General features: G+C 48.1%; 2 protein-coding genes across 5 annotated transcripts in view; one reads left to right on the forward strand and one right to left on the reverse strand.

Moving 5' to 3' along the window:
* TTI1 (TELO2 interacting protein 1) overlaps window positions 1-12,480 on the reverse strand; it is a 51,437-nt gene extending 38,957 nt beyond the window's left edge. For 2 of the 4 annotated variants that reach the window (XM_063960374.1, XM_063960371.1), the window contains exons 1-2: window positions 12,396-12,480; window positions 3,760-6,002 (exon numbers count right to left, since the gene is read on the reverse strand). In XM_063960374.1, the coding sequence (XP_063816444.1) occupies window positions 3,760-5,953 (2,194 nt within the window). In that variant the 5' untranslated portion in view covers window positions 5,954-6,002; window positions 12,396-12,480. Of the gene's footprint in view, window positions 1-3,759; window positions 6,003-11,991; window positions 12,336-12,357 lie in introns of those variants that run through there. The other 2 variants (XM_063960372.1, XM_063960373.1) reach the window with 2 other exon arrangements.
* Window positions 12,451-15,042, forward strand: part of RPRD1B (regulation of nuclear pre-mRNA domain containing 1B) — a 110,095-nt gene continuing 107,503 nt past the window's right edge. Inside the window, exon 1 of the mRNA XM_063960375.1 lies at window positions 12,451-12,725. Coding sequence (XP_063816445.1) covers window positions 12,455-12,725 — 271 coding nt within the window. The 5' untranslated portion in view covers window positions 12,451-12,454. The remainder of the gene's footprint in view (window positions 12,726-15,042) is intronic.

The following is a 15,042-nucleotide window of genomic DNA, read 5'->3' on the forward strand; positions in this document are numbered from 1 at the left end:
GTTGCTGTGGATACGAGGTCCCAGAGACCATCCCCAAACAATTCCTCACCCTTATAAGGCAGAATCTTCATGTGCCTTCTAAAAAGTCAGCATCGCCTGTCCACTGCCGGGTCCCTAATACCCTCCTGGCAGAATGGACATTGCATTAATTTTGGATGCCAGCCGGCAAATATCCCTCTGTGCATCCCTCATATCTAAGACGACATCTTTAATATGCTCTAAGGTTAGCAAATAGTATCCCTGTCCTGACAGGGTAATAGACCACGCTGCAGCAGCACTATTCATGCTGAGGCAATTTCAGGTCTCAGTATAGTACCCGAGTGTGTATATACAGACTTCAGGATAGCCTCCTGCTTTTTATCAGCAGGCTCCGTCAAAGTGGCCGTATCCTAAGACGGCAGTGCCACCTTTTTTGACAAACGTGTGAGCGCCTTATCCACCCTAAGGGATATTCTCCCAACGTGACCTATCCTCTGGCGGGAAAGGGTACGCCATCAGTAACTTTTTAGAAATTACCAGTTTCTTATCGGGAGAACCCACGCTTCTTCACACACTTCATTCACTCATCTGATGGGGGAACAAAACACTGTCTGCTTTTTCTCCCCAAACATAAAACCCCTTTTTTGTGGTATCTGGGTTAATGTCAGAAATGTGTAACACATTTTTCATTGCCGAGATCATGCAACGGATATTCCTAGTGGATTGTGTATATGTCTCAACCTCGTCGACACTGGAGTCATACTCCGTGTCGACATCTGTGTCTGCCATCTGAGGTAGCGGGCGTTTTTGAGCCCCTGATGGCCTTTGAGACGCCTGGGCAGGCGCGGGCTGAGAAGCCGGCTGTCCCATAGCTGTTACGTCATCCAGCCTTTTATGTAAGGAGTTGACACTGTCGGTTAATACCTTCCACCTATCCATCCACTCTGGTGTCGGCCCCCCAGGGGGCGACATCACATTTATCGGCATCTGCTCCGCCTCCACATAACCTTCCTTCTCAAACATGTCGACACAGCCGTACCGACACACCGCACACACACACACAGGGAATGCTCTGAGGACAGGACCCCACAAAGTCCTTTGGGGAGACAGAGAGAGAGTATGCCAGCACACACCAGAGCTATATATAATGCAGGGATTAACACTATAACTGAGTGATTTTTTCCCCAATAGCTGCTTGTATACACAATATTGCGCCTAAATTTAGTGCCCCCCCTCTCTTTTTAACCCTTTGAGCCTGAAAACTACAGGGGAGAGCCTGGGGAGCTGTCTTCCAGCTGCACTGTGAAGAAAAAATGGCGCCAGTGTGCTGAGGGAGATAGCCCCGCCCCTTTTTCGGCTGACTTTCTCCCGCTTTTTATGGATCTCTGGCACGGGTATTTTACACACATATATAGCCTATATGACTATATATTGTGTAGATTTGCCAGCCAAGGTGTTTAATATTGCTGCTCAGGGCGCCCCCCCCCCCAACGCCCTGCACCCATCAGTGACCGGAGTGTGAGGTGTGCATGAGGAGCAATGGCGCACAGCTGCAGTGCTGTGCGCTACCTTGTTGAAGACCGAAGTCTTCTGCCGCCGATTTTCAGGACCATCTTCATGCTTCTGGCTCTGTAAGGGGGACGGCGGCGCGGCTCCGGGACCGAACGATCGAGGTCGGGTCCTGTGTTCGATCCCTCTGGAGCTAATGGTGTCCAGTAGCCTAAGAAGCCCAAACTATCTCCAGTCAGGTAGGTTCGCTTCTTCTCCCCTTAGTCCCTCGTAGCAGTGAGTCTGTTGCCAGCAGATCTCACTGAAAATAAAAAAACTAAAATATACTTTCTTTTCTAGGAGCTCAGGAGAGCCCCTAGTGTGCATCCAGCTCAGCCGGGCACAAGATTCTAACCGAGGTCTGGAGGAGGGTCATAGTGGGAGGAGCCAGTGCACACCAGGTAGTCCTAAAGCTTTCTTTAGTTGTGCCCAGTCTCCTGCGGAGCCGCTATTCCCCATGGTCCTTACGGAGTCCCAGCATCCACTTAGGACGTCAGAGAAATATAATATAATATATATACATATACACACATAACACAATGCGCGGTCTGAGACTGGATGTATATATCAGAATACTCGTGTAAAATATTCTGGCACAGGTATGCTTGTTTTTAACCAACGCTGACTTAATATCGACATGTAGAATACTCAAGTGTTTGTAAAACCACGGCGCTGATGTACATGCCGGTTTACAAAGGAGACCTTGCCCTGCAGTCCCGGAGACCAGTCGCATCTATTTTAGAAAATGGCGCCCAGCGTCTCAGTCAGGGAGAGTGTGAGGCAGCTCCAGAGCAGGAACACCAGCAGTAGATGGCGTCCTGGGCCAGGGGATGGCCTACAGGTCAAGCGCCGGCACCCCTATGCTGGACTTCACCACCTGGTACTGTGGAGTCTTATTAAAAGTGGACATTAGCATATCCGACCTGTACTCCTATAATAATAATAATAATTATTATTTTATTTATATAGCGCTCTTTCTCCAATAGGACTCAAGGCGCTTAACAGATACATAGCATAATATAGTACAGAAAATAATGAAGTACATTTTCATAAAATACAGAAGCATGAAGATACTAAAAGGGACATTATGGAAATGCTTGAGTAAACAGAAAAATCTTGAGTCTACTTTTGAAGGATTCTATAGTTGGGGCCTCTCGCCCTGGTGGATATAGTGGGGTCCCTGCTCAGTCACAGTGCCCACACCAGCGTTGCAGTCCATCTCCCTAGACTGCGATCGGAACGCGATTTAATGGCGGGTCCCGCCTGGGGGACCCTCTCACCTCCTCCCCGTAGCAAACACGTGAACCAGGAGAGCATCTGCGATTGTGTGCCTAAGCCGAAGCGTCTCCGCCGCATGTACCCGGGAACTGAGCCAGCGGGAGTATGCGACGCAGCTTGGGAGGTGATGGAGCTGCAGTGCTGATGTGTCACCATGACATACAGCGCTGACAGCCCAGTTTTGAAGACATTTTCTGTCAGAAAAAGCTTTTTCAGAGCTGCCCAGTGAAGCCCACCTGTTAAGTGACCTGCTTCTGCAGACACAAACTGAAAACTGGGCTCACAGTGCCTAGGGGCGGGGTTATAGAGGAGGCCCAAATGCATCTTGGGACGGCTAAAGCTTTAACCTGTTGGTGCCTGGATCAAGATCCATCTCTACACCCCAAAGTATTCCCTGTGGAACACAGTGTACCCCGCTGCAGAAAAACAATTTAAATACAGGAACTCTTCCAGGTTAACAAGGTAACCTTAGAGGTGCATACACACGGTGCGATGTGTGCTTGCGATTTTGACTATATAGTTAGCACATATCGCACCGTGTGTACACAGCTTGCGATACAGATGCGTGCTCCCGCGGGGTCAGTAACGCAAGAAAAAATAGACAGGCAGGCAAGTCAATTTTGACTATATTGTGTACAATCTAGTTTCTAGTATTGTCAAAATCGGTGGTTCTGGGCTCCGGGGAGTTCAAGGGAAATCACAGTCAAAATTGGCACCTAGTCAAAATCTCACTGTGTGTTTGCACGTAAAAGCAACTCCCACCCCCACAAAAAAACAACACAAAGCGAAACCAAAGCACACCATAAAATGTAAATCGATGAAACCTGTTACTATTAACTTCTTTTCAATGGCTAATAATTCATGTGAATAGTAGAACATTTCAGATGCAGAGCTGAGACTCACATATGCTACAAATGCTATCCTAAATGATCATGGGGCAGCATAATGTATTACCTAGTTTTGCGACAAGAGAATTCAGCACAGGGAAGAGGATCTTGGCACCTTCATTCTGCGACTGGTCCAATGCTGGAAGTAGATCTTGGACAAGTTCATGCAGTAGTGGCAACAGGCTGGGCCCACAATGATCTAACATGGCATGCAATACATGGGCAGCACCTCCATTGTATTTTCGAAGGCGGCGCAGACCAACAGACACTTCACTTGCCAAATAATCTGCATTGAGTTCAATCAGCTGGCTGATGTCTTTGTATCCACAGGCTTGGCTGACATTTCCTAAAGTCACCTTCGCTGCCCCACTAACCATGAGGGAAGGATCTCCAGCTTTCTCAAGCACTGGGTATAGAGCAGATATAAGGAGTGGGCGGAAGTTAGTTCCAAGAGCATTGGCAAAGCAAGATATGCCCTCCAGCTGCAGACAAAGCTTCCAAACGTTAGCACTCATGTCACCAATTGCTGACATAGACTGACCCCCAATACGGAGTAAGGAAAGCTGATCCACTACTGCATCACTGTCCTGACAGGTTTGTAGATGCCAATTGGTGGGGTCTGTGTACTCTTCAAAAAGTGGGCGCACAGCTTCCAAAAGTTCACTGGCTGCAAGTACCTGGTTCTCCTCATTGAGTACTTCAACTTCAATTCCAGCTGCTCCTAATACTAACTGGTTCAATACCAGCACAGCCGGTAGTCTATGCGCCCGGTATAGTCCCAAAAAGTGGTCTGTCAGCAAGTAGAAATCTCCATAATACCCCAAAAGCCTACAGATGCTCTGAATATGGAAAAGAATACGTGTGTCCCTGAAAAAGCGGAAAGTCTTCTGTGGAGCTCCAGTGTGTGCGATGTCCTGCTGCGTGAGACTGGCAGCAGGAGAGGGAAGTCTTTCTTCTACAACTTTGACTGAGCAAAAATCTAACTCTAGTGTCTGCAGGAGTGCAGCAGACAGGCGCTGAAGGTGAGCAGGAGAGTGCAGAGTGAATGCAAGCCTGGGACCAAGCAACTGAAGATAGCCTAGAAGAAGAGCTAAAGTGTGAAGCTTGCCTTGGTCATCCTGAGATCTCAGCAGTCTTGGAAGAGTTACAGTCAGTGAATGGAGGCTTTCTGTTAGCACCTCTGCTAGTGTCCGTGAAGCTGGCCCTTCCTTCGCTACCTCCAGCAGTGCCTCACACGCCCTGGCTTTTACCTCAGCTCTATCATCACTCATATATCCCACCAATATCTGCAGAAGATTCCCTACTGCCTCTCCTAGAGAATTCCAGCAATGACAAAGCAAGAGATAAGCTAAGTCCACAAGCGCCATTCTTACTTTCCAGTGGGGGTCGGATATGCAGTGCATTGAGATTTTTTCTAGATGAACAAACAGACGGCTAGCAGAATGTTTCACCCAAGTCTTGTCTCGGTGCACTAGAAGTTCTGCTATACGTCCAGACAACCCAGGGTGTACAGGTTTCTTTTCTGTCACTTGTGCCAGACTTTCATCAGACATGACTATACTAACTGCCTCAGCCCATAACCTGATTGCAGCTCTCGTTACTCTGTATCCTTGCTTGGGGTCGCCACAAATAATCCTTGTTAGCACTGTGCAGATTCCAGGTAAAAATGAAGCAAAAAGACCACTGAGAGAAGTGTCTTGCTTGGGCTTTGGCGTCAGCAATATCTCCAAACAGTTCAAAGATTCAAGCCTGATCTCTCGTGATTTCTCCCGTTCTGCAAGCCTCAGCAAAACAGTGATGGTGAATCCCAACTCAGGAAGCATGGACGGTTTGTACAGGACAGGTAGCACATCCGCACCAGATGCACGGAGAAGAGATTGTAATGTTAAAACTACTGCTAATTTCAGCTCCTCTGGCACAGGCTGAAGTGGGTCAGGGGGGAGGCAACTGCAGAGTTCACTAAACATCTCCTGTAAGGACACTGGGCTCTTTAAGTGAGTGAGAGAGAGAAGAAAGGAAATACATTCCAAAACAGCTTGCACTAATCCCGGTTTTTTAGAGCCAGGTGTTTTAAGGGCAAAGCGCAGAGGAAATAGAACATAATCCAGAAGGGCTTGAAGAGCAGAGACATCTGTAGAAGAAATCTGTGTTTGCAGGTTTTTTACATTCTGTACTGTCTGTTCCACTGTCAGCTGCACACAGAATGGACGAAGTACCTCAAAGGCGCCATGTGGATAACTCTTGGATGCCATAGTTTCCATTCAGCATCTGATGGTCTCAGAGAATATGCAGTATCACGGAAATAATTGCCTAAATGTATTAGAATATATATATAATTAATTATATGTAGTAAATAAGCACGTCACAATAAAATAATAAGATTTTACTCACCGGTAAATCTATTTCTCGTAGTCCGTAGTGGAAGCTGGGGACTCCGTAAGGACCATGGGGAATAGACGGGCTCCGCAGGAGACTGGTCACTCTAAAGAAATATTTAGTACTACCTGGTGTGCACTGGCTCCTCCCTCTATGCCCCTCCTCCAGACCTCAGTTAAGGAAACTGTGCCCGGAAGAGCTGACATTACAAGGAAAGGATTTTGGAATCCAGGGTAAGACTCATACCAGCCACACCAATCACACCGTATAACTCGTGATAAACTTACCCAGTTAACAGTATGAACAACAAACAAGCATCACTCAACTGATGCCACATAACATAACCCTTTAGTAAGCAATAACTATATACACGTATTGCAGAAAGTCCGCACTTGGGACGGGCGCCCAGCATCCACTACGGACTACGAGAAATAGATTTACCGGTGAGTAAAATCTTATTTTCTCTAACGTCCTAGTGGATGCTGGGGACTCCGTAAGGACCATGGGGATTATACCAAAGCTCCCAAACGAGCGGGAGAGTGCGGATGACTCTGCAGCACCGAATGGGCAAACTCAAGGTCCTCCTCAGCCAGGGTATCAAACTTGTAGAACTTTGCAAATGTGTTTGAACCCGACCAAGTAGCAGCTGGGCAAAGCTGTAATGCCGAGACCCCTCGGGCAGCCGCCCAAGAAGAGCCCACCTTTCTTGTGGAATGGTCTTTCACTGATTTTGGATGCGGCAATCCAGCCGCAGAATGAGCCTGCTGAATCGTGCCACAGACCCAGCGAGCAATAGTTTGCTTTGAAGCAGGAGCACCCAGCTTGTTGGATGCATACAGGACAAACAGCGAGTCAGTCTTCCTGACTCCAGCCTTCACATAAATCTTCAAAGCCCGGACTACGTCAAGCAACTTGGAATCCTCCAAGTCACAAGTAGTCGCAGGCACCACAATAGGTTGGTTCAAATGAAAGGATGACACCACCTTTGGCAGAAATTGCGGACGAGTCCGCAATTCTGCCCTATCCATATGGAAAACCAGATAGGGGCTTTTACATGACAAAGCCGCCAATTCTGACACACGCCTAGCCGAAGCTAAGGCCAACAGCATGACCACTTTTCACGTGAGATACTTTAGCTCCACGGTCTTAAGTGGCTCACACCAGTGGGATTTCAGGAAACTCAACACCACGTTAAGATCCCAAGGTGCCACTGGTGGCACAAAAGAGGGCTGAATATGCAGTACTCCCTTAACAAACGTCTGAACCTCAGGCAGTGAAGCCAGTTCTTTTTGGAAGAAAATGGATAGGGCCGAAATCTGGACCTTTATGGACCCTAATTTTAGGCCCATAGTCACTCCTGACTGTAGGAAGTGCAGGAAACGACCCAGCTGGAATTCCTCTGTAGGGGCCTTCCTGGCCTCACACCAAGCAACATATTTTCACCATATACGGTGATAATGCTTTGCTGTCACGTCCTTCCTAGCCTTTATCAGCGTAGGAATAACTTCATCCGGAATGCCTTTTTCTGCTAGGATCCGGCGTTCAACCGCCATGCCGTTAAACGCAGCCGCGGTAAGTCTTGGAACAGACAGGGCCCTTGTTGTAACAGGTCCTGTCTGAGAGGCAGAGGCCATGGGTCCTCTGTGAGCATTTCTTGCAATTCCGGGTACCAAGTCCTTCTTGGCCAATCCGGAACAATGAGTATTGTTCTCACTCCTCTTTTTCTTACAATTCTCAGCACCTTTGGTATGAGAGGAAGAGGAGGAAACACAGAGACCGACTGGAACACCCACGGTGTTACTAGTGCGTCCACAGCTATCGCCTGAGGGTCCCTTGACCTGGCGCAATACCTTTTTAGCTTTTTGTTGAGACGGGACGCCATCATGTCCACCTGTGGCAGTTCCCATCGATTTGCAATCTGCGTGAAGACTTCTTGATGAAGTCCCCACTCTCCCGGGTGGAGGTCGTGCCTGCTGAGGAAGTCTGCTTCCCAGTTGTCCACTCCCGGAATGAACACTGCTGACAGTGCGAGTACGTGATTCTCCGCCCAACGAAGAATCCTGGTGGCTTCTGCCATTGCCACCCTGCTTCTTGTGCCGCCCTGGCGGTTTACATGGGCCACTGCAGTGATGTTGTCTGACTGAATCAGCACTGGTTGGTTTCGAAGCAGAGGCTCCGCTTGACTCAGGGCGTTGTATATGGCCCTTAGTTCCAGGATATTGATGTGCAGACAAGTCTCCTGACTTGACCACAGCCCCTGGAAGTTTCTTCCTTGAGTGACTGCCCCCCATCCTCGGAGGCTTGCATCCGTGGTCACCAGGACCCAGTCCTGTATGCCGAACCTGCGGCCCTCGAGGAGGTGAGCACTTTGCAGCCACCACAGAAGAGACACCCTGGCCCTGGGGGACAGGGTGATCAGCCGATGCATCTGAAGATGCGATCCGGACCACTTGTCCAACAGATCCCACTGAAAGATCCTCGCATGGAACCTGCCGAAAGTAATGGCTTCGTATGACGCCACCATCTTTCCCAGGACTTGCGTGCAGTGATGCACCGATACCTGTTTTGGTTTTAGGAGGCCTCTGACCAGAGTCACGAGCTCCTGGGCCTTCTCCTCCGGGAGAAACACCTTTTTTTGGTTTGTGTCCAGAATCATGCCCAGGAAGGGCAGACGCGTCGTAGGAATCAGCTGCGACTTTGGAATATTCAGAATCCAGCCGTGCTGTTGCAACACTTCCTGAGAGAGTGCTACGCTGATCAGCAACCGCTCCCTGGACCTCGCCTTTATGAGGAGATCGTCCAAGTATGGGATAATTGTAACCCCTTGCTTCCGAAGGAGCACCATCATTTCCGCCATCACCTTGGTAAATATTCTCGGTGCCGTGGACAGGCCAAACGGCAACGTCTGGAATTGGTAATGACAGTCCTGTACCACAAACCTGAGGTACTCCTGATGAGGTGGATAAATGGGGACATGCAAGTACGCATCCTTGATGTCCAGAGACACCATAAAATCCCCTTCCTCCAGGCTTGCAATGACCGCCCTGAGCGATTCCATCTTGAACTTGAATTCCTTCAGATAAATATTCAGGGATTTTAAATTCAAAATGGGTCTGACCGAACCGTCCGGTTTCGGTACCACAAACATGGTGGAATAGTAACCCCCTCCCTGTTGAAGGAGGGGAACCTTCACTACCACCTGCTGGAGATATAGCTTGTGAATTGCTGCCAACACTACCTCCCTTTCCCTGGGGGAAGCTGGCAAGGCCGATTTTAGGTAATGGTGAGGGGGCGTCACCTCGAATTCCAGCTTGTATCCCTGAGACACAATTTGTATAGCCCAAGGATCCACCCGTGAGCGAACCCACTGGTGGCTGAAATTTTGGAGACGCGCCCCCACCGCTCCTGGCTCCGCCTGTGGAGCCCCAGCGTCATGCGGTGGATTTAGTGGAAGCCGGGGAGGACTTTTGTTCCTGGGAACTAGCTGCATGGTGCAGCTTCTTTCCTCTACCCCTGCCAAGAAAGGATGCACCTCTGACTTTCTTGCTTTTCTGTGAACGGAAGGACTGCATTTGGTAATACGGTGCTTTCTTTGGCTGTGAGGGAATATATGGCAAGAAATTTGACTTCCCAGCCGTAGAAACTAGGTCCGAGAGACCGTCCCCAAACAATTCCTCACCCTTATAAGGCAACACCTCCATGTGTTTTTTAGAGTCAGCATCACCTGTCCATTGCCGAGTCCATAAGACCCTTCTGGCAGAAATCGACATTGCGTTTATTCTAGAGCCCAGCAGGCAAATGTCCCTCTGGGCATCCCGCATATATAGGACAGCGTCTTTGATATGTCCTAGGGTCAGTAAAATAGTCTCCCTGTCCAGGGTATCTAACTCCTCAGACAGAGTATCTGTCCATGCTGCTACAGCACTACACATCCAGGCCGCAGCAATTGCTGGCCTCAGAAGAGTATCAGAATGTGTATAAACAGACTTCAGGATACCTTCCTGCTTCCTATCCGCAGGATCCTTTAGGGCGGCCGTATCCTGTGACGGCAAGGCCACCTTCTTAGATAAGCGCGTCAACGCTTTGTCTACCCTAGGGGAGGATTCCCAGCGTAACCTATCCGTTGGCGGGAAAGGATACGCCATAAGTAATCTTTTGGAAATCAGTACTTTCCTATCAGGGGAATCCCACGCTTTTTCACATAACTCATTTAATTCATGTGAAGGGGGAAAAGTCACTTCTTGCTTTTTCTCCCCAAACATATAAACCCTCTTGTCAGGGACAGGGTTTTCCTCCGATATGTGCAATACATCCTTCATTGCTATAATCATGTATTGGATGGCTTTAGTCATTTTAGGCTGCAACTTTGCATCATCGTCATCGACACTGGAGTCAGAATCCGTGTCGACATCTGTGTCAACCAACTGGGATAGTGGGCGCTTTTGAGACCCTGACGGCCTCTGAGCTGTAGAATCAGACACGGGTTGAGACCCTGACTGATTATCCAACCTTTTATGCAAGGAGCTTACGTTATCATTTAACACCTTCCACATATCCATCCAATCAGGTGTCGGCGCCGTCGGCGGCGACACCACATTCACTTGCACTTGTTCTGCCTCCACGTAACCGTCCTCGTCAAACATGTCGACACAAACGTACCGACACACCGCACACACACAGGGAATGCTCTAATTGAGGACAGGACCCCACAAGGCCTTTTGGGGAGACAGAGAGAGAGTATGCCAGCACACACCCCAGCGCTATATAACCCAGGGATTACACAGTAACTTAGTGTTTACCCAGTAGCTGCTGTTTATGATAATTTGCGCCTAAATTTATGTGCCCCCCCTCTCTTTTTACCTTGATACTGCAGGGGAGAGCCTGGGGAGCTTCCTCTCAGCTGAGCTGTGAAGAGAAAATGGCGCTGGTTAGTGCTGAGGAAGAAGGCCCCGCCCCCTCAGCGGCGGGCTTCTGTCCCGGGTCTGTGTAATAAAATGGCGGGGGCTCGTACATATATACAGTGCCCAGCTGTATATATGTGTCTTTTTGCCAAGAGGTATCCTAATTGCTGCCCAGGGCGCCCCCCCCTGCGCCTTGCACCCTACAGTGACCGGAGTGTGTGGGTAGTGTGGGCGCAATGCTACCTCATGTGAAGACAGGAGTCTTCTGCCGCCGATTTCGATGTCTTCTTGCTTCTGCCGGCTTCTGAGTTCTGGCTCTGCGAGGGGGACGGCGGCGCGGCCCTGGGAACGGACGACCAAGGTTAAGATCCTGTGTTCGATCCCTCTGGAGCTAATGGTGTCCAGTAGCCTAAGAAGCGCAACCTAGCCGCAGTTAGTAGGTTTGCTTCTCTCCCCTCAGTCCCACGTAGCAGAGAGTCTGTTGCCAGCAGAAGCTCTCTGAAAATAAAAAAACCAAACTAAAATACTTTCTTATTAGCAAGCTCAGGAGAGCTCACTAAAAGCACCCAGCTCTGGCCGGGCACAGATTCTAACTGAGGTCTGGAGGAGGGGCATAGAGGGAGGAGCCAGTGCACACCAGGTAGTACTAAATCTTTCTTTAGAGTGCCCAGTCTCCTGCGGAGCCCGTCTATTCCCCATGGTCCTTACGGAGTCCCAGCATCCACTAGGACGTTAGAGAAAAATAATTTGAGTAGTACCTTAAGTCATACTTGCCTACCTGACCCTCTCCATGAGGGAGAAAATGCTCTGTTCCTGGACTTTCCTGGTAATGTATGATTGCCATCACCTGTGGTGAAACACCTTTCTTATCGATGAACTAGCTCACCACAGGTGATGGCAATCATACATTACCAGGAAAGTCCAGGAACAGAGCATTTTCTCCCTCATGGAGAGAGTCAGGTAGTTTTACAAGTATTTGTATATTAGTATTCCCCATCTCTCTCCATAAGCTCCAACTGTACCTTTTTTTTTATGGTCTGCACCGATTTTTGTCTCTTCAAACTTCCATTGAAAGTATAGGAATTTTCTAATTTGAACGGATTTTTCTGTGCAAAATGTTGGAGGATGACTCTCTTGGTTGTGCTTTATAATAAATTAGGAGCAAATGGACTGACATAACCTTGACTAATACTATAGAGTTCGTTATAGTAAAGTACTTATATATTTATTGCCTGTAAAGATATGCTGTGAGTTGTAGTTATACGTGAGGTCGCACGTACACTACAGCCATGTATAGACCACATACAGGCATACGACTTCCCCTGTGACTACATAGCTACATCCCCACTGCACTAGGCTATGTAGGACGATCAGATACGGGAACATACCGGTGTTTGGGAGAATTTTCCCGCACGCTTTTTCTTACCTCAACCCATAGCGCAGCATATAGGGCGGTTTCACATGTCGGAAGTGACGTGAGGGAACATGCGCCGCGACCTTAGTAGTCAAGGGAACGCGTCCCTTCGTTTCAGGACACGTGACTCGCTTGAGGGTGAGAGGTCAGGCGGCCATCTTGTGCTGGGCCCGGGGCCCCCACGGAGAGACATGGCGTCATTTACCGAGCCGGCCCTGGAAAAGAAATTGTCCGAGTTGAGCAACTCCCAGCAGAGCGTCCAGACTCTGTCCCTGTGGCTGATCCATCACCGGAAACACGCAGCCACTATCGTGGGCGTCTGGCAGCGGGAGCTGCGGAAAGGTATCTGCCCATAGTGCCCATTTCCCAGCAGCGGGACTTACTTTTATCCCGGTCACTTACTGACTGTGACCGTTCCAGGTGTCTGTGCCGAAGCTGAGAGGTGGGGTGTCATATCTAGGCCAGGCAGCACGCTGACCGCACCTCCCGCATGGGGAACAGGTGTCTGAGCGGGTGGCCACTCGTGCAGAGCGGGACATGGTGGCCCCAGCACTAGGGGCATCTAATACCAAGCCACGGTCACTCTTCTACTGCAGGAGGGTACAGGCAGCAGGCATATGGGGCTATATCTACATATGGATCCTCCATCTGAGCCTGGCATGCTGCTCATTTACTTTACAGCCTGTGTAACTTTTTTAAATACAGCATGAGGCCAATTTGGAGCACAGGCCGGGCTGATTATGGGATTAAACTGCTTTATTTCACCCCTGCAGAGAGACTGCATTTACTAGAATATTACTAAGAGCGGTTGATATGTTGAAGGACGCGCCAGTATATTGGGGGAAGCCCTGTACACCTGCGGTAACCTGCAGACATCCATTTATAGACCAGTATAGTGGGGTTTAGACGTAGCATTATCCTGGCTATAGTTCATTAGATGAACTTACAGCCTGTGTATTAAAAATTCTGTAATAACAATCGCATAAGTATATCCTGGAAAAATTATGCAATATGATGATCATGGCCTTTATAGTATTGTTACATTAATTGGCAATTAATACAAGATTATGTTATACGTGTAGTTAGATTTATTATTTATAGTCATTCATCATCTTTTGTATATGAATTAAAGTAAAATATCTGATTTCCCAGTACTTAGAAATAGTGGCCTAAAGAGTCCAGTTTAAGAATGAAATAGTGTTTATCAGTTGAAATGTGGTAGATTCCATGTATGCAGGAAAGTGTTCCAGGTGCAGGCTGGTACATTGAAACATATATCATCGATATTCAGACCATGGCTGTTAACATCTTTTATTTGCTCCCAAAGTAGTAGTAGCAGTCTTGTCTCCAGTCCCGGCAAAGAGTGTGTTGGAGTGAAACTGTAAATGAGAAAATGTATATACAGTAATCCTCTATAGGAGATAGCAAGGTATAATGTAATGAAATGTGCATTCTGCGAGGCAGGGGCCATGTAGTAGCCCACACTTCCGCAATATGACAACCCTGAAGACGCAACCATGACCTGGTTTCCCTGAATCTTTACAGGATCATTGCCAGCGGGGTAATCAGCTTACTCCAGTAATAATGCCATTGCATATCTTATACGACACCCTGCCTAGTAAAATAAAGGTGCTACCAAATTAATCATGTCACTTTTTTTTTTTTTTACATTACAACTTTAGCACAAGTGTGTTTTTCCTCTGAAGTCTAGTGATATGTCGTTGTTCAGTGACAGGATAAGCAAAATTGTACCCGCCTTATGGGTGAAGAGCATAGGGGTCATTCCGAGTTGATCGCTCGCTAGCTACTTTTAGCAGCCGTGCAAACGCATAGTCGCCGGCCACGGGGGAGTGTGTTTTTCGCTTTGCAAGTGTGCAAGCACGTGTGCAGCTGAGCGGGAAGAAAAAGTTACGATCGGCTGTGCGAATGGATTCTTCATTAAATCCATCGCCCAGCAACAATCCGCTTTGTACCCGTATGACGCGCGTGCGCATTGCTGTGCATACGCATTAGTAACCTCTGCGCTGCTAAAAACTGCAGTGAGCGATCAACTCTGAATGACCCCCCATGTTCATATGTGTGTGATTACATTTGATTAATAACCATAAACCCTAGCTTTGTAGCTATGCTATTTCCCTCTCTCCGCTAATCTCTTATGACAATATGTATTCTTTATGAAGTTGTTGTTCTTCATCCTACATTTCTTATGGTCCATTATTGTCTTCCCTGGATCTGACATCCTTTTTGTATTTTAACCACGGTTGGTGATATTTCTTTCCTCTATATAACAGGGAAATAAATAAAGTCATCACTTCTTAATGGCAAATCCTCAGACAATACATGAGGAAAACGTGAATTTACATTAGGAAATGCCACTTATTTCATTAGTTGGGCTGTTTAATGACAGGGCATCATCGCCTCTTGCTTTCCGGGCTCTCCTGATACAGCAGCACTATGATTGCTCAGGATTAACTCAAAACCGTTGCTTGAAAGTTACCTGCGTTAAAGTACCCTTAATGGTCTAAGGCAGGGATGGGGAACCTTCGGCCCTCCAGCTGCTGTTGAACTACACATCCCAGCATGCCTTGCAACAGTTTTAGCATGGCCAAATAGCAAAACTGTAGCAAGGCATGCTGGTATGTGTAGTTCAACAACAGCT

Source organism: Pseudophryne corroboree, chromosome 3 (assembly GCF_028390025.1).
Source record: "Pseudophryne corroboree isolate aPseCor3 chromosome 3, aPseCor3.hap2, whole genome shotgun sequence".
Taxonomy (NCBI): Eukaryota; Metazoa; Chordata; class Amphibia; order Anura; family Myobatrachidae; genus Pseudophryne; species Pseudophryne corroboree.